This window comes from Pseudonaja textilis, chromosome 7 (assembly GCF_049901715.1).
Source record: "Pseudonaja textilis isolate UNSWEBS1 chromosome 7, rPseTex1.2, whole genome shotgun sequence".
In the NCBI taxonomy this organism is placed as follows: domain Eukaryota; kingdom Metazoa; phylum Chordata; class Lepidosauria; order Squamata; family Elapidae; genus Pseudonaja; species Pseudonaja textilis.
The window spans coordinates 51342574-51363375 of NC_141996.1; the positions used below are offsets into that span (position 1 = coordinate 51342574).

Here is a 20802-nt window from a genome sequence, read left to right on the forward strand (position 1 = left end):
GCCTTTACAATGTCTCTGCAGTCTTGCAATTGTGATCCAAGTGCTCAGTGCTCAGCTTACAATTATGACATCATAATAAGTTGCAGTCATATGAGCATGTTTTCTAATGTCCCCTGATTTCTACAAGCAAAGTCAATGGAAAAGCCAGCAGGAAGTCAGAAGTCACAGTCATGTGAGGTCCTTGGTTAACAATGGCAACAGGAACTGTCAGGATTGCTGTCACTAAGCACCATGGTCCCAGTTGCCATAAACTGAGTACTACCTGTATGTAATATAAACTCTGATTATGTCTGCCAGCAAAGAAACTAGCCCAATCAACTTTCTGATATAGGTTTTTTTTAATGATTCTGTATTTCATTATCTTCCTCACTATGCTATAATTGAATTCTGGGGCTGATATAGATTCTGTTGCATCATTAACAGGTTGGATCTTCTACAGCCAAATAGTGTCTTCTAAATCTTGCCTTTCCAAAATGAGAAGAAAAAGTATGTTTGTAACTTATTGTGTTGTTTAAATTTTGCGTCTATTGGCACACCACTGAAGGGACAAACCCCTTCTCTTCATTACATGTCTCATTTAAGAGGCACACACATATATATAGAATGAATTAATTTTGCAGTTATAAATCTTTGCATCAAAATGCATCAAGTAAAAAGTTCGACCGAGTTTTGAAGCAGTTGACTACCAGCGTATTACTGTAATACTGCAGATAACATGCAGATGGGCTCACATATAGGAAAAACCATATTGTCATTTGTATGGTTTTGGCTTAGCCTAGTGTCAGATTGTGGCTATTGGAATTTATACCATGGTTTATGGTTTCCTGTATTGTCCAGAAATAGCAACTATAATTTATTCAATAACCCATGGTTAAAACATACACAGTTTAATGGAATCATAAATTAGTTCTATTTTACTTTTTTATCATTGATTTATATACTAGTTTTCAAATCCAGTTCTCTTTAAGCAGAAGGTTAAGACATGCTAAACAAAAATAATCATGTATCTGAACATATTCTAAATATACTTTAAAAAAGAACAGTAAAAGCAATTATTAAAAGCAGAGTCAGCCAAGATTTTAAAGTCATTTATTAAAACAGCAGTAAAAATATACTAAAAAATTTGAGCAAATAAAAAAGATCTTTGCTGAAAAGATAAATTTGGTCCCAATCACTCCTACTTAGAAAGATGTTCCAAAGGGAGAACCTTTTGGATGGTGGTGCCTGTTCCATGGTCATTATAAACTCTTTTGAGGAGTTACAATACTGAGATACCTTTTTCCTTCTGTTTGTGCTGCAGTCAGGATTGGAAGCTGAAACCATATGGGTGAGCCACTGGTGTAAATCCTTCTGATTTGATCCTGGCCAAAGAGGTGTAGGTAATATTATTATGATCTTCCTGTCCATGTGATTTGAGCTTCCCGTGCAGTGAAACTAAAGGAAGGGTGCTTGTGCATATAAAAAAGATAGTTGTGCATGAAAAGGAAAGCTGGATAAATATAACTTTTTAAAGATGTTTTTAAAATCGAAAGGTTTACTAGAGGAATCAAATTATTCTTCATATTCAGATGAAAGAAACCAAATTAATGCAAAACTTTTCTATGTTTTGCAGAAGCACCATTCAAAGTACACACTAATTTTCTTAAGTAATCATATCAACTGCTATAGATCTTTATGGCATCCCCTCCCAATCCCAACAGAAAACAGAGCCTCTAAAAAAGGAATTCTGTTTCTATAATAACAACACTGACAGGTTTCAGATGGTGAAGGCAACAAGAGAATGGGAATCTAAAAAACATTATAGCATTATTGATCAATATGCATTTTATTTTAGAAGAATGGAAAGCAAAACTAGGTCTGAAGAAATGCTGGTCTTTTTGAAATGGCATGTGAAGAGCAACTGATAGATGAGTCAAAATGTAGGTTATGAACATGATGGATGAGAGCATAACTGAAAAAAGCATTGCAGAACTTAACAGCATGAAATAGCAGGCTAAAAACATGAAACAGGAAAGAACCAGTGACAATGAAGCACATTTTCATCAGTATTTGTAGGGACGGAACTTCTGCAAAAGCTGCCGAGGTCTGTTATCAGCTCAGCTCAGAAGGCTGCGGTTTTCTCACTCTTACAAGCTTGCTCTAACTGACACTTGTTTTTCACTGAACAGGATGCTTGACTTAAGGTGTCTGCTTCCCTAAAACTTTGCCCTCCACCCCCCCACCCCAAGAAAAAGGCAGTGCAGCTCCACCTCACACTCAATTGATTCTTGATTGCAAAAAAAAATGCTAAGCAGCAAACAAATTTAAAATGCAATGAAATAGCCCATTCACCTATCTATTAAGAGTAGAGGAGAAAAAAACTTGTTTGCAGTGCTCTTTTAAAAAGAATGGTCAAAAATTACCATTAGCCTAAATTAGAAAAACATAATTGCGTCTCCTTGGTTTTTCTGCACAGAAACAGACATCCCCAGTCATGCAGCCATCCTGAACTGACTCCATGTAGGATTTTATTAGGAAGAATCTGGGTTTGCACTGTCAGAATGAGATCCAGTTTAGATAGTCAGAGTAATGATACTCTCAAATTCAGCAATCTATTTTCCAATGTACAAATAAACATTTATGTATGACTAAAAGGGCTCCTCTTTAAACATCTGAGCACTGAAAACAAAATATGAACCCAGACATCAAGACTCAAGCTTGTATAGGATTCTGTTTCTTGGTCTTATTCATCTGGCTCTGGTAATTTTCTTGACAAAACAGCAGAGGCTGGTTTTTGCATGTCCAACAAACTGCAAAGCAAGTTACTAATTAAAAAAAAAATAGACTAAAGATCCAGTCAAGCTAAAGCCCATGAAAGCTTCACTTTTGCATTTATATTTATGGTAATCTTACCCTAAGTAAATCAATTATGCAATTAATACCACATCTTTCAAATAGTTGTGATTAAAGCCAAACTGATTCAGGTTTAATTCAGTGTATAGAAAGTGACCATAGCCGGTATACATAAAACAATACACATCTCTTACCATGCACAAAATTGCCAGAAATTAAGTTGGCACATTTTTGAATGAAAAACTTAAGTCAGAGAAGCAAACAAGTGTTTGAACACAGTCTATGAGATTGTGAGCGGAATAGGAGGAAGACATGCTTTTGCTGCATGTTAATGAACATACTCATTTTCAGAAGAATCGCTTCCAAAAGCAGATGGTGTCTTTCATTTGAAGAAGTGCAGTTTTAGACAAATATATTATCAAATATACAGTGCAGTATTGATAAGAAAAATATGAGATAATGAATAAAAAATACTATGATAGGCAGAGAATATGACAAAAATCCCCTAAGAGCCCAGCTCTATCCAGTGATCAAGAATGTTCTTAATTTCAAATCAATCTTATTTGTTATTTTTGCATCTTGTTATATGTGGTATGTGCTAACTGGAAATGTAGAGATTTTCTAAATTATGTAGCCCTAAAGAAAAGCTTTGAATTCTAATCATTTGCATTCTAATCATTGTCAAATCAGTAAGAAACCATGTTCAGAAGCGGGGGGGGGGGAGGGGGGCGGAAATCATACATTCATATTGTACTCTCATAAGGCACAATAAAATGCATAATATGAATTCCATGTAAAGGTGGTATCCAGCAGGTTCTGACCAGTTCTGGAGAACCGGTAGTAGAAATTTTGAGTAGTTCAGAGAACCGGTAAATACCACCTTTGACTGGAGATTTTGCAGTATCCTTCCCCTGCCACGCCCACAGAATCGGTAATAAAATTTTTTTGAATCCCATCACCATTTGCCATGTGTGCTACCTTGAGCTCTTGAATGAAAGGTAGGAAATAATTCTAATAAATGAACAATCCTTTAAATGTACTTGCTTCTAACCACATCCCTAGTAACACTGAACATTCCAAAACCACATGTAAATCTCCAGAACACTGTAACAATGATCAGTAATCAACATAGCATACACCAAAAACAAGAACAGACACCAGATGATCAGATTAATGCTTTTTTTTTTCACAACAGAAAGAGGAAAACCCCAGTAGCAGCTGTTCTCTGGTTTTAAAATTGTATTCTTTGCACACAAACCATTTGAAGCATGAATCTATTGCATTTCCTAATTTCACCAGGATAAATGGTTGATGGTTTTCTGATGCTGAAATAGCAAGGTGAAAGTGTCTGAAGATAAGAAAAGCACAGAATACCTTCTTTTAAACTGATCTCAGATTAGGGTAGCCCCTGGAAATATGCGTTCAGAAGCTGTTGGACACAGATGAGAAAAGTCCTATGACAGAAGATGGTTTTATTGGTAAGAAGGAAACAGAGGGATTCAGTGAAAGAAAGAATGAAGACAAATATAATAAGGGTGTTATAAAAAGACTTCAAGTCAGCAGGCTGACAGGAACATGATCAGCAGTTTATACAAGGGAATTTGAATTTAATAGCTTGTGCCAAAAAGGGGTGGAAGGAAACCAACACAAGATTAAGGGGGAAAGGGTGGTAAATTTTATTAACAAAGGCAATTAGGTAATGTAGAGTGTTTATGTTCCTCTTTTCAACCTCATGCAGGTGTGTGAAGTAAAACAGCCATAAGCTTTGTGCCTTTTAGAAGAATAAACAAAAAAGCCTTTGAAATCAACATTTTTTTTTCTAGCCTGCTCTGTATCATGTCCTCCCTTAGGGACCATTCAGAGACCACAGAAATAGGTACAGTATTATTAATATACATAAGAGAGTACTAGTTAAAGTGGCCTGTTAAGTGGTTGCTCAATCATAAGTAGTCACAAAAGGCCAAATCAGAGATAGACAATTTTTACCAAAATCTTTAAGGTGGATTTTCTCTTTTTAATGTACAGCAATAAAACAAAAACAGTCAGGCAACCCAACTTGTTCAGGTTTTAGAAATAAGCAAGCAAGCCTTTAACAGTAGCTGAGATATGACCACAGATTATAGGAAGCTACCAGTTCCCATTTACTGTATAGAATAAAATAGAATTCTTTATTGGCCAAGTGTGATTGGACACAGAAGGAATTTGTCTTGGTACAAATGCTCTCAGTGTACATAAAAGAAAAGATACATTCGTCAAGAGTCAAGAATCATAAGGTACAACACTTAATGATAGTCACAGGGTACAATAAGCAAATAAATAATACTAGGAAACAGTCAATATAAATTGTAAGGATACAAGCAACAATGTTACAGTCATACAGTCACAAATGGGAGGGTATGTATGCGAGAGGTAGGAAATGCTGCCTTTCAAATATATTTATTGGTTTATGTATTTTATTCATGTGACTTGTATGAATACCCATAATATCTACACAAGCTCTGACCAGCGTTTTAACTTCAGCTTCCATGGCCCTTGTCATTGGCCTTACTACCTTGCTACCAGCCTCTGATGGAAGTTATAAGTCAACAGAGAACATCAGATTGTTCTGCCTTTATCAGCTATGGCTGCCAGAAACTGTTCCGAATCTCCAAAAAAATCAGAGCCTGAAATGCAGATTCTTTGCATGCAGAACATAAGCTGTATCATATATATGATTTCTTCATTGAAAGAAGCAACTGGAAATATGATCCACCATTTAATAACTGTATGATTGCAATACTTGGAATGGCAAAACACTGAGTGACACCTGATTCTAATAGAATTATTGTCCCCAAGATTAATGGAGAGATAGGTGTAAATTTATGTTTCAGACGGGCATGTTATTTCATGCAGTGGATGGATCACTGCGTACTTTATCCAAAATTTTCCTCTGGTTTGCCTCCATACAAATTTCTGTCTGACTTCTCAATTGCTGTGTTCATACATTAAACCTAGTCATATTATGGTTTAGTTCAGTTTGGTTTTCTTTGTTTGAACCATTATGATTTATTTGATTTTTATCCTGCCTTTATTACTGTATAAATAACTTGAGGCAGTGAACATACCTAATACTCCTTCCTCCTCTAAAAAAAGGAAGAATAGCCTCTGTGAGTTGAGTTGGGTTGAAAGAGAGTGAGTGACCCAAAGTCACCCCACTGAATTTCATGCTTAAGATGGGACTAGAACTCAAATTTCTTGATTTTTAGGTCAGCACCTTAATCCTTCCACCATGAAAAATCAAGGTGTTTTAGTTTATGAGATCACCAGGTCATAGACAGTCTTCTAGCTATTGAAAAACAGCACTGAGTATTTAAGCATGAATCTGGAAAAAAAAAGACACGAGGAGATCAAGCTGCAAGAAAGTCTATTCACTAACAGTATTGTATTGAAAGAATTTTCTGTGTTACATTTAGAATATGATGTGTGATAATCAGTAAAGAAAATTTGAAATGAAAGCAGAAATGTACTGTAAGTATTAGGGATAAATGAACTTAATGTGCATCACAATGGGCTATTAGAGTACAGATATGATAAACTACTCAGGCCGTATAAAGGAATAGAGCGTAATGACAGTAAAACAGGTATTCCTAAATAACTTCTAAATAAGCTCTAGCTCAATAAATGTAAACAATCGATACATCCAATGTGCCTCAGTGTTGTGCAAATGAATGCATCAATTACAAATGCAGTATTATAAGAGACACAGAAATTCTATAGCAAATTGCAACATGTGCTAAATGTGACATCTAGAAAAGATATAATACTACAAATGAATCATCAGAATGAGCGAATCATTGGGAAAATGGAGGAACATGAAATCAGAAAATTTGGCTTGGACCTAATAAAACCTAGTAATACAGTTAATAGAGTTTTGCAAAGACAATTCTTTATTGATTACCAACATTACTTGGATAACCTGAATGAAATAAATATATGAAATAAATATGGAATTGATGGGAAACACTGAAGAAATGCAATGTTGGAATGTTCAGTATTACTTTGCTGTTATCTAGTCATCATCCAGATTTTTTTCAACTGAGAACAGGTAGGCCTTATGCAAAATGTCTATCATTGCATGTTGTAGTATATGTTTACTTTCCAACAAAGTAAAGTTAGATTGTGTTTTTTGGGGGGTCCCATCCAGAGTTTCTTGGATAGATGGGTGGCTCTAGGAATTTGTTAAATAAACAAATAAAAAAAAATTCTTCTTAAACTCGATTTCATTGAGGACCGCATCAGGATTGTATTTGACATGGCTGGAGTGGGAGTGGCCAGGGTGGGAGTGGCCAGCATGTTTGGGAGTGCCTGTGGCAGCCAAGTGCTCTGCCAGCGAAAATGGGCTCCCGTTTTCGGCTGCGATGGCTTCCTGCAACCCTCTGCCAGCAAAAATTGAGCTGTTTTCACTGGCAGAAGCACCATGGGGCAGTCCTTCACTATTTCCAGGGCAGCAGAGGTGGTATTCAGCAGGTTCTGACCAGTTCTGGAGAACCGGTAGTGGAAATTTTGAGGAGTTCGGAAAACCGGCAAATACCACCTCTGACTGGAGATTTTACAGTATCCTTCCCTTGCCGTGCCCACCAAACCACTTCGACAGAACTGGTAATAAAAAAAATGTGAATCCCACCACTGCAGGGCAGTCCTCCGGGCCAGATCTAAGCACCCGCAAGCCAGATCTACACCCTGGGCCTTGAGTTTAACACCTCTGGTGTAGAGTTCCATCATCAACGTCATTTATTTCCTTTACAAGGATGCTGTAAAAGGAAGGAGGAAACCCATTTCTTTCAAACATCCACTTCTATCATCCCCAGCTAAGGGATGGTTGGAGCTTTAATACAAAAAACCTGGACTCCATCAACCTGCCTACTTCTGATGTAAATAACTTAAGCAAAGTATTTACTCATCATCCTTGTCTTTTCCTAATCATCATTTAGCATCAGTAGCCAGTGAGTGGCCCTCATTTGAATCTCTGAGGGTAAAAAGTTAACACCTGCACAGCTTTTTTTTAATGAGTGAGCACTGCATATCATTACAAACCCAAGAGTTCTTTCAGACAGACTGGTACCTTCATATGATTTTAAATATCCACTCTGAGCAACACTCACTATCCAAGTAATTGGAGAGACAATTACACTATAAATAAAGTTTTGAACAGTTAGAATCATCACCATATTTTATTGAAAGGAAAGTACTGTTAATGGAACATATCACAATGCCAGTCCTGTTTGCATGAATGAAGATGTAAATTATAAATAGATCTAAAGTGTGATCAAGACATATGATGGCCATGTTTTAGAACAGCAATATATTTTCATTATGGATAAAAGTTGCATTTTTTGCACCTTGCAGGATTTACACTTCCAGCTTTAAAATATGCTGCAACAAGTGGGCAATTCTCTTTTTAAAAAATGTAAAGACAAATATGGAAAGGCTCATGTGGCTATATGTTTTTACTTTCTGCTATGATCAAAAGACCAAAAGAAAAACTGGCTTATGTTTTACAAGTAAAGACAACTAAAATTATGAAAGTATTAGCTAGAGCTATTGAACTTTGTCCTATAGGCATTTTAGGACCAATATACCTATACTTAAAATTACCAAGAAAGTGTTAGAACTTAAGCGGGAAATTCAAAGATAAATCAGTATTATTCTTTGTTTGAGACCAGTGGGATTTTAAAAAAATTGTCTCTCCAGTTTCTATGAAACATGTAGTTATGTTTCAGATAAACTCCCTTTCATGACGTGTAATAGTCACTACAAGCTGAACAATGGATACATTCTCAATATATGCAGTATCCTCAGTATATTCAATATTTGCAGGTGATTTTCTGCCTTAGCAGACATTCTATATCATGCAGATATTATTTTAAACTTAATTTCCTTTGTATAATATTGTTCAGTTCCCATGAGTAAAAAGATCTAGTTGCTTCTTTAAAACCTGCCTGGTGATAGGATGGAAGGAGAATTCAATTGGACAAATTTGTATTTGCACATCACAGTTTAATGTCATTTTCAACTCCAACTATAAATCCCTTAACAAAGCAGGTCAGAAGTACTTATAAGTGTCTTACTAATGATTTCAAGCAAAGCAGAATGAAAACAATACATTTGTGGTAGATGGCCATTCAAAGACAACCGAATGCCATCAACCACAGGCGTTTAAATATGCAGCTTAGGAGCTTCATATGACACCGTTGGTTGGGTGTGTTCCATGGCCTGCAATATGCTGTCCTACTTCCCATGTATGGATTCTATCTACGTAGTGATGACAAATAACTCAGTCATTTTTTGAAGATATATACTGTGTCAAGCAAAATGAGAAACAAAGCAGTCCAGACTGTTTCAGAGTACAGTTTCAATATGCTCTTCAACATCCAATACAACACTCAATCTGTGTATATTTGCAATAGAAACACAGAAATAGATAAGCAGTAAAGAAAAACAATGGCTCTGGAGGATCACAGATCCTGAGGAAACCAAAAGTCAGACAAAACTGAAGAAAAGCAGGGTGCAGAGTATCCAAGTTATCTGGATTCGGACCTAAGATTGGAAATGACATTAATTGCCTACTGTACATAAATTCTTACCTAAATCAATTTTGCAGTGCCGTTTGGTTAATGGAGCCCATTATTGAAGCTATATAAAAATTGAAAGGCAGGTGTGGACAACATTCAGCTCTCCTGAATCCCTGGCACCATAGTCGGGATTGTACAATTTAGATCTAAATGAGTCACAGGACATCAGGTTGCTTATATCTATCTTAAGTAATAGAAAATGACCTGTACTTAAAAGCAATAAAATGATAGACCCATATATCATCTCAGCAAATGCAGGCTTTTCCTAAAGGTGATTTTATCTCTTAAGGGAAAAAAAACCCTTTCTTTTTATTTTTAGAATATTAACAGTAGTAGATCAGGGATTAGCAACATTTTTTGGACTCTGAGGACCAGCCTAAGTGAAAAATTCATTTCCCTTTCTGGAATATAAGAAGTCCAGCATTTCAGCGGATGTAACCAACTTTTATAAAAACTTGTGGAAATTGTATTAAATTATATGTAAGACTGTCAACATCTTGTGATATTTTCATAATATCTCATAACATTTCTATGCAAAATCTCAAGAAAATTCATTTTACCATTATGGGATTTTTAGCAAATAAAATTATAAAGTTTTATTTTGGAAATTGATGCCCTCAGAGGCATTAAGGCTTAAGAAAGAAGATTTTCTGCTTGAATGATCAAATGAACTCATTGTTTAATTTTGGTTTTTCATCCAGTTTCAGTAACTCTTTTCCTGGATTTGGCTGCTTTAACTAATCACTCATTTTCAAATATGCTAGGCCTTTCATGAGGTTCTCTTGTAGATTTACTTTCTCTAATATTCCGCTACTGTTTTCCTGAAAAGGTCTGTTATTTCATTTTTGATGTTTATTATCTTATAGTGGCTTTTTTGTCTGAGAGATTTGATAAAGTACTTACTCTCTTACACAGGCTTCCAGAATGGTCTGTGATGTGCCATTTATTTCCTAATATTCATTCTGGTGTTTCTAAAGTGAGTTCAACAGCATTCCTGAATTTTCAGATTTTATATAAATTAGGAACAGAAATTTACAAAGACCAGATCAAACAAACATTTCAGACAATAATAAAATTATATATGCCAAGACATTTACAAAGCTGCATACATAAAATTCCTGCTATACAGTTAAAGTATTCAACAATGCTAGTCATTGCAGTAAATCTAGAAACTTTTCTAGAACTATCTGTACACCTGTAAGCTAAGAACAGGAGAACAGTTTTTTCCTTGCAAATGGCATGAAAACAGGAGAAGAGTTAGGAAGTCAACTCACCAAATTATATAAATGATAGCATGAAGGCAGACAAGATACTGTTTTTTATTCCATCAGGAATGTTAAATCTACTTTTTAACAGTCAAGAGTAAACCTGTAAGATGGGCAGAAAATGTTTGCCAACCACTTCAAGTAGGACAATGGCTTCCCAATCAGATCTTCTCTGAACACTGGTGGGGTTTTACTTTTCTTTGTGGCTCAGTGTCAAAGGCCCTAGCTTCCATTTGTACCAGGCTGTATCAGGATTCAGCATTCTGGAAGTTTGCTAATATTACTAGAAATCTGTGTGGATGCCAGACAACTATGAGATATAAAATTGTCTTGCAGGATTATGGAGACTAAAGGGTTACAAATTTCAATCAGTATTTCAGGTAACCAAGCTAATTCCACATCTGAAGAAAAGTAAGGCAGTTGGAGGCAATTTGATCTTAGACGATGCTAAGACAAACATGGAATTGTGGGTCCCAGTCTGGCCTCCCTTGTTCACGAACACAGACTCCACATTACAGAGTCTGATAAACTGGAATAGATCTATCACTATTTCAATGCATCAAAGAAGATGCAGGAAAGATCCAGCTAACTTGCATCCCACAAGTTTGTTGAGTGAAGTTAGCAAGTGTATGGTAGGCACTTGTATGGGAAAAACACAGTGTGGCGTTCGGAAAAGACTAAGCCAAAGTCTTCACTCCGGTCCGTGTTTCCAGCGGGAACACGGACCGCTCCTATTGGCTGATGCCGATTGACAGCTGGCTATAAAAGGGAGCTGTCAAACAGCATCAGCTGTTGTCCGCCAGCTGGCTGCCTTGGTAGCGCAGCAGCCACAACAACCCTTTGTTGTTTCAATAAAGTAAAAGCTGAAGTTCACTCCATGTTTGCCTCAGGTTATTCCGCCGCTCTACAACACACAGATTACATACAATGCAAGACATAATCTTGGCAGAGAAATAAACTGCAAGGAGGGACATTTGGCCTTTGATCGCTGTTTTATCCTTCCCAATTTAGGTGAAAAATACATTAATCCACATCTAATTTATTGACCTAAGGCAGCCCTTGATATGATCCATAGAGCCAGGCTTTGGGGGAATTTAACTGCCTCTTCCATTGACTGATGCCAGTTATTGATGATTACATTAACTTAAACAGTAAAGAAGCATTCCTTGAAGAAATATTGTTTGTAAAGTTAGCCAGTAATAATTCAGCAATATTCAGGAATAATCTAGAGTATTGGTCAAATTGGTAAAATACCAGGAATGATTTAGTCCTCAATGTTTACAAACCAAATTGTAGCATATCAAAGTACTCACAAATAATAATATGAGATTATACAGAGAGGGTTAATATGGCAAATATTGTGGTAAATATAATTCATTTTTTGCAATTCTCTTTTGTGTTTATATTAAAAATCTTTAAATATATAACCAGACTGAAAGTATGATAATTAATAAATTAGGGATATCTAAGAAAGCATTAGTTTTTGTTCAAATAAAAGGTCGTCCCGGCTACATTCATAAGATTTTATATAGGTTTGAGGAGTTATCTTCCCATTTGTATTTTCTCTTTATTTATTCTATATCTTTGTTACCGCAAAATAACACTGAACCAAATTGGTCAAGCTGAAAAACATAACAGTTCTACAATATATTTCATTTGATAGTACCAGGTTATCTATTTGTAAGCATTGTAATTTTCAGCAAAATAAATAAATATGGTACTTTTCTTATTTATGATTCTATCTTTCTATCATAGCACTCAGAGAAAGTTTTAGGCTGAAGAAGTATTCTAATTATAGGAAGAGTAGAATGGTAACATAACAGATTAAGGAAAAAGGATATGGCTAAATCTTCAGCTTTATATTTCTAGGATTTTCAAGATAATTGAGAAAGTTGTATTAAGATAGAATTCTATGTGGTGAATTACACATGAGTCACCTCTGGTAACAATAGAATTGGGAAGGTCTTTATAATGTGTGCTGTGGGGATTTTGGAGGACATTGAACACCATTACTGACTAAATATTCTGTAGACAAATGTTGCTATGAGTGATCTGGACATTGCATACTTAGAAAACTCACTGAGTGACTCACATTTATAGGAATGAATTTCTAGGATGGATTTCAGTATGTGTAACAAGAAAAGGTACCATTATATTTTAATTTATCTTAACTTTTAGAACATGATAATGTTATTGCTTTGTTGAGGTATATTCTATGAAACCTTTTGAACAAACATGCAAGATGGAAGTGTAAGAAAAAAAAATATCTTTAACGTCAAATGATTTCATTTGTTCTCACAGAATTCTTAAATCAAGGAGCAGTGGCCATCTTTGAAATGTTAAGAGTATGTTGTAGGTATTCTCACAAAATGGCTGCCATGATGACTTTTTATATTCATTAAATGGGACTTATGGAAGACTCATGTACTAAGAAAATAACAGCTGAGAAGATTCCCTGCCATCTCTTTTAAGTCTTCAAAATGATCACTAAATTCAGTGTGATTTTTGTCTTCCAGATATAGCAGTAGATTTCAGCCACTATAATTTTTATTTTCTAGGAGTGTCTATGATGGCTCTATATGTCCTGTAAGAATTCTTGGAAATAAAGATATTAGAGATTGGCACCTTGCTTTATTTTATATCAATTTTATGCTTTTTTAGAAATTTAAATTAACAAGAAGCTTATATCTGTGCTATATTCTTCTCCTGTCACCTGCCAACAAATGAAAGGGCAAGAGCTGTTCCCATCCCTGTAACTATAGACCAATCAACTGAACATTGATACTGGAAAAGTTCTGGAACAGGTTATTAAGAAGTCATTTTCCGAATATTTAGAAAGAATACATTACATGACAGGAGCCCATCTGAGTTTGTCAAAAACAAACTCATCATTTTTTGATAGAGTTGACCATAGGAATATAATGTGATGCAATTGTATCACCCCTCCTACCTCCTTTCCACAAAAATATTTGTGGATATTTTGTCATAAATCTAATCAGAATTAGCAAACATTCTGGCAGTTCCAATTATCACAGGAATCCTATAATTTAACATGGATATAACATAGCCATAACATTTTCATTAGAGGAAAGTAGTATTCTGACCCACAAATGCTCTTCAATCTATACTTATAATAGATAAAAGTCAAAATGTTACTGATTCTTAAAAAAATAACTGTTGGACAGTAACTAGGACATAGTGAAACTTTAATAGGATGTTGTTTTATTAACTGTTGTTACTATGGTTTGTTGCTAAGATATTAGTTCTGTTACTTTTAGTTTCAGTGGTGTATTTATAGTATTTCAATACTGTTTCTGCTGGGGAAAAAGCTTCTTCTTTTTTGCAGGAAATTACAGCAATTAACTTCTATCTGTTTTCTGTTTTTGTTCTTCCACCTAACTTTGTCATTATGTAGTATAGCTGTAAATAGTTGTGTAATTTCGCTTCCATTGAATTCAGGGTTCCAAATATGGAGTTCCCCATACATTTTTGCATTGTGAACATAAAACAGTATCTTGATCTTAACAACTGCTACATCATGTACTTCCAGGTCATCTACTGAATAGTTCATAGACAAAATCAAAGTTTATGGCCTATCTATCATAAATAATCTGCTCATAATTTAGCAAACCTTAACACTTGCACATTCTATTAATGAGAAAGAACTACATAATAAGACCCCCTAGTTATGACAATGTATTTTTCTAAAAAGTTCTAAATATTTAGTTCTAAAAAGAACTAAAAAGTTCCTAATAGTGGCATTAATAAGAAAGGGAGAAGTAATCAAGCTTTAAAACTGCAATCTGTACTGAATAGGCTGTATGTAAGCTTCTTTATTTACAGTGGAAGTTTACTTTAAATGAAAGTTATATATTATGCCTTAGATTTCTAGAAATTTATAGCTTTGAATTAGTATATGAAACAGAATTGCTAAATGCATAATTATATGTGAGTACATGCATACATATATACGCAAAGATCTGACTAGTCTAGGCTTCCAAAAAAGAGCAAAAAAGGTTCAGCAGAATCTGTTAATTACCTAGTAGAGTAAGGGAGAACCTGGTGTGGTGTGATAGAAAACGGGTCATATCCTTTGTGGTGTACCACATTCAATTAATATGGCAAGCTTTGTGATCCTGTCAGTTCTCACTGAGGGTGGAACCAATGTTTGTTTTCCCACTCTTTTTTTTTTCAAATTTTCAGAGGGTATTACACTACAAAAGAATAATGGATTTCCGTCCAAGAGGACTGCATGGTCTGATAAAGTAAAATCTACAACAGAAAATAACTTGTTTTTTTCCCACCCATTAGGCTATAATTTCACTTAAGAAAGAAAGTGTAATAAATTTTGGCGGGAAAAATAACCAAACTATTTTGGACATTTCTAATGACCAGCCTGTATAAACACTACTGAGAAATGGGGGTGAGAACAATTTGACCAAGGGAATGATTATTTTTCTTGCATTGTAACCTAGGTACTTGTCAGGTCAACTCATTTAGAATCGTCCTAAGCTCAGTGAAAGAAGGAAGCAGACTCACAGAAAGAGAAACCTTTTAAAGGTTTTCAGGTCTCCTATAATTAAGCTCTGTATTAATAGGAAAAAACGGTATTTACAGAACATTATCTACTGAAAATGTCACTTCAGTTAAATTTTCCCCTTGATACATATGCTAAATAGGATAAAATTTATAGCTGTGGTTCTGGAATTAAGATCTGCTCAGTCCCCATTGAAGTGGCTTCTTCATTTGAGGGCAGGATGAGTTAATCCTTGTAATTAAAATGAAATTGATTTTTTAACCCAAATCTAATGTCCTTCATTTTTCACATTGTGCCTATGTCCCCAATTTATCCTCTTAAATTGCTTGGCAAGTGAAAACTAGGAAAGCTGTGACTAAGAAACTAGAGATATACTTAGGTTTATTATAATAAAAATGCAGAGAAGGCTTAAGTTTTTGAGAAAAAAATATATCCTAATGCAGAGTTATAGTTCTAATCATATTCTTCCAAAATCCCTTTCCATACATTTCCTCATTTATGGGCCTCGCTGTTAGATCTCTGGAGACTCTATATTGCCATGTCAACTAAAGAAGTACCGTTTCCATCTTTATTACATTCTATAAAAATAAAATTTTCTCAATAAGCCATTCCCTTTCTGTAGATAAAAATAAAACAAACATTTGGATGGTCAAAAAAAAACCAACCCCAAAACTAAAACCAACTGTATACAGGAAGATGCTTGTTATTCTACTAATATTGCTTCCTTTCCGAGTTAGCAATTCAGGGGATGTGAGTTGGGGAAGATTTAGGGATTTCTCACTCCATTTCTGTCTTGTTCTTACTAAGAGACATTCCCTACTGCCTCAAAATATGTGACTCATATGATTCATAGTGATTCAAGTCAACTAAACTCTCTGCTAATGCCAATAAAACTTTGCTTGAAACTTTTATAATTGAGCACAATTATATGTGCTTAATTATATGTGCTTAAATATTCATTCTGGTTTTCAATCTATTCATGAAACAGCAGTACGGTGGCTTGTTTTGAGAAAAGTGTGATTTTTCCTTCCTCGTTAAAATGATAATTAATACCAATAAGTTGCTGATATAGACACTCATACAAATAGAAGAGTCTGGAATATTTTCCCTTCCATCCAACACCTTATGAACATAGCAAGCATGTATTAATTAAGAAAGGTCTTGTTTTATTCCTTATCCATTACATGCCTTGGAGGACAAGTTAAATCCTGATCATATACTCCTGAGGAAAATCTCAAGTTTCCTACAAGAATATTTCCAGAGCATTTCTGCTTCAGACTTTAAGTCAATTTTCTCCAATCTGTAATCATCCAGATGTATTGAGCAATTCCGCCTATCAAAGATAGCAGCAGTAGTGTTGCCTGAGAGTTTGGGCATTGCAGTCCAACATATTTAGGGAAGATCTTCTAAATAAGTTATCTCAGTTAAGTCCTCCTACACCTTTCTCTATGCTTGTCTACATCTCCTGTTTAGGGATCTGAACTACCATAAAGTATTTCCTTGGGTTATGCATTCCTGGAAACGTCTTTCTAAAAGAGAACAGCTGATTAGCCTGATGATATATTACATTAATTCAAAAGTAAGTCTGGGAATTTAATTCTAGGTCACTCATACAGTAATGGTTATTTGTAAGCTTCTTCCAGTTTGGACCGATGCATTAAATAGAAAAAACAGTATACGCAACCAGCTTGACACTCAGTTTTACTCTTTACTCAGGGTTATATTAGTGTTTATCAACTATGCTTAAAATAAATCTATTTTGGCAATTTTAATGGCAGCTGTTCCAAACCCAGTCTCTGCCAGAACTGCTAAACACTCCTCTCCTGCTTTTGTGCTTCTGCTGTTGCATGCAGTTTCTATGATTTATAAAAGCCACATTTACAAAACAGGACAGTGATTACTTTGTGCTGGTAACTTGAACTGAAACAAATCCTCCAATAAAGTTGCTCAATAGGAGCAGAAAAGATATTAAACCATTTACAATTTCAGATTGTGTTAAAATCGAAAAAGATAATCATGAGAAAATGCACTACTAAGAGCTTCTGAAAAGTGCAAACATGCATTTTCTTAAAGATGTATGAGTCAAAAATATATTTAAAAGTTTGAGTGACACTTACCTCGCACGAAGCACTGTTGGTAAGAAGGAAATGACTCAAATATGCTGTTTGAAGCCATGGTTTCCTCTTTAAAAACTTATTCTCTCTTTTATAAGAGACTGGTATATTATTTCCTTCACCTTAGGAAGTAAAAAATCAAGAATGGCCATTATAAGCAACTTCTTGTCTGTCAATGCACTTTGCATCTTTTTGTCTGCAAAGCACATAAATTCAGTTTCTTTCACACAAACCCTGAAACTGTTTTGTAAGGAAAAAAAAGAGTCAGAGAAAGAAAGGGAGAAAGAAATAGCAGATCACTTGTGGTTTCATGATGCTTACCACTCTATGAAACTCTTGTGGTTTGCAGTCAAAATGATTCGCCCTGCCTGCTGACCAATATCCCGGACCCACTGTTGTGTGACTGCCTCTGTACCCAACTTGTGGTTCTGTGGTTGTTTATGAGGCCCAAAGAAGTGTTTCACACAACCAATATTAGAAATTTAACTGTTCCCCTTTCCAGAGCCTGCTGCAATTGGTCTTTGAAAATCACATGGTTTCAATGATGTCAACCTAACAATATTCTGAGCCACACACTTCCCACACCACCTGCCCTCCCTTAGATTCAGAGGAGACAGAAAGAGACTGTGCCTGACTCACAGCGCTAGCTCCACAAATGTTCTTTGCTGATTAAGGACAACTCTGCCTTGTTGCTTGTGGTTTCTGGAACTACTAGTTATTTTCATAGATATTTTATTGCTGCTTATTCAATAGTAATTTAAGCCTTGCTATTAGTCTTTTGCTGAAAGAGGATGTTTAGGGCATCCTCTAACTTGAGGATCACTTTTCGAAAAAGCTAAGCAGGTGAGGAACAGTTTTTTTCCTCTCCGCAGTGCAAAATCAAAAGAAGATAAAGTAGATTGTTCAAGTGCACCTTTATAAAAAGAGTTTAAAAACAAATGAATCTTGATAAATCAAAGACTGGCATAGCCTTGAAATGTTAATTTGTAAGCAGTACTGCAATCATGTATGCACACGTATCTTTGGATGCTTAAGTGCCAAATAAATATGTTATTTATTATAATCAATCTCACTACACTGTGCTTTTTATTGGGCCAGATCAAATATGAAGGGAATCCTCTATAACCTGGCAGAATTTATTTTCATCTTATTCAGAAGAAGATACCGATCAAAGAATTTGGTTTTCTAATACAAATCTTTCTTGTGGTAGTTTATGCCACTCTCTGTGGTTTGAACACCAATTACAAATAGTAAAGAAGAAAAGGCACCATTAATAAACAAAGAAGTGATTGTCATGCCATCTTTTAACTTATTTAATCATTATTCCATATGCCCTTTCACTAATTCAGTATGAAATCTAAAAGATTTCCCTTACTCTTGTGAATATTTTAGCCCATTAAACATTTGCCAAATATAGTCACAATCTGTGAATGTCAAAATATTGCTCATTTGAGATTTAGTTCCAGATGAGCATGCTGCCTCTGGTTTAAAAGAAAGGGGATTGTTAATCTAGGGCTACCATATCTGGGCTGCAAAAATTGAGTTATCCACTGGAGTCACATTTTGCATGTTTGGCATCCATATGAGTTGATTAAATAAATAAATAAAAATAAATCCATCTTTCTTTGCTGCCATCTAGCAATCACCCTTTTTTTTTCCAACCAGATGTGGTAGCCCTATAATTTTTCTTATGGGACTTTCTGATTGTGTCTCCAAAAAAGACATCAGCTGATCAAAACGATGCAGTCATTGAAATGTTTCTCAAGGCTATTTCACTTTTATGTATTGGTCTTCCAGCACTGAATGCCTTTACCTAGTACTGAGCTCACAACAGATAATTATATTTCCACCTCATCTTTTGTTCTGCTTAATATTCTCTTTGTTTGAGCTGCTGCTGCTGCTGCTTGAAAACCATGGATTGGTTGTTGTTTCAAGGAAATACAATATCAGTACTGAAAGTTCCTCACCTGATTGGCCAAGGATTTCATAGTCTCTATAACAATCAAGTACCTGTATTATTTTAGGTGGCTCAGCATATGATGCAGGTTATAATAATTATTTTCCTTTTCCGTTCAAGGAAAGAGAAAATGGGCATGTGGTGTGTGTATGTAAAAACACAAATTAAGTTCCCTATGAACAGATCAGTATAATTAAGGGTATTTTGGATCTAAATCAGAGTATGGTTTCTATATACTATAGATCTCAGTATTTGCTTGATAGTAATCTCTTGGAGATTTTCCTGATGTTATGTCTACAAAGTATTGCAGTTAGGAATTCATTCTGTTTCAAAGAGTTGCAGCTATTTTCTTTTTTTTAGAAGTGAATTTTTGTGGCTTCTGCAAATTTAACTCTGCCATGAGCCCAGCTCATTAATAGTAAATATTAGCGATAGATTTTTAGGTGCCTGTCTCAGTCATACTAGAATCACTGAATATTCATTAATGAGGAGTCAGATCCGGATGGTATATTTTTAAATAAGTAGTACTGAAGCAGAAACAATAAATGAAGCTCAACTTTAATAAAACAGCAACACCTACTCAAGACTGTACCTATTATTTTAGCAATATCATACTTTGTCAATATAATTTTGAAGAATTAACTTGCAAATCTATCTCATTGTTAATGGCAGAGAAACTTTTGCTAATTTCTATTATTGGCAGGAGAGGCCAACTTCTGTCCCATGTGCTGCATACTGTTTCCCACCTCCCACATTTTGTGGTTTCCACTGCTAAAACTGAACTTCCATGGAAGCATATAGAATTTTGTTGTTGTGAGTTGTTCACAAGCAAATACTCAAAATAGCTTCCCAGAATTACTTTTAGCAAACGTTACTGCAAATGCCTGCCCTATTTCCTCAATAATATTCTATTAGCCAGGGAGAAAAGGAAGGAAGGAGTTACAACCTCTGACAAAATCTGAATTGCCTGACCATGACTCCACCATATTTTTGTTGGAAGAGACAATTCTAAATGAGAATATTATAGAAAACATTTCTAGTTTGAAGTTATGAAACATATCTTTTTCCTGCACTTTCACAGATGTGCATTTCCAGTTCAACATCTCATTTTGTTCCTTTTTTCTCCAATTATAAACCTAAGCCATAGTTCAAAAGTAGCTAATATGACAATCTTTCATATGTCCCTAGGGGCCATCTCTGTTTTCAATTATTTAAAGTTTAGGCTGTACAAATAACTGAAATCTCAGACCAAATAATTTCAAGATTTTGTGTTCATATGTCTTAAAAAGTGTTTATACCACCACAGACCTTATTTCACTAAAAAAGTACCCAATTATTGCACTTATTTGACAACTTCAACTTTGAAGAAACAGGTTTGTTCGTTGGTTTTTTCCCCATTATGAGTCAACAGTAGAAGCAGCTGCTACCAATATACTATTACAGAGACCTAGTGAGCAGAATAAATGGAATGAGGGATTGATTTATT

At 35.1% G+C, this 20802-nt stretch overlaps 1 protein-coding gene across 1 annotated transcript in view; it reads right to left on the minus strand.

Moving 5' to 3' along the window:
- Window positions 1-17832, minus strand: part of RUNX1 (RUNX family transcription factor 1) — a 213611-nt gene extending 195779 nt beyond the window's left edge. Inside the window, exons 1-2 of the mRNA XM_087937589.1 lie at window positions 17681-17832; window positions 17363-17481 (exon numbers count right to left, since the gene is read on the minus strand). Of these exons, the coding sequence (XP_087793715.1) occupies window positions 17363-17420 (58 nt within the window). The 5' untranslated portion in view covers window positions 17421-17481; window positions 17681-17832. The remainder of the gene's footprint in view (window positions 1-17362; window positions 17482-17680) is intronic.
- Between the last annotated feature and the right edge of the window lie 2970 nt (window positions 17833-20802).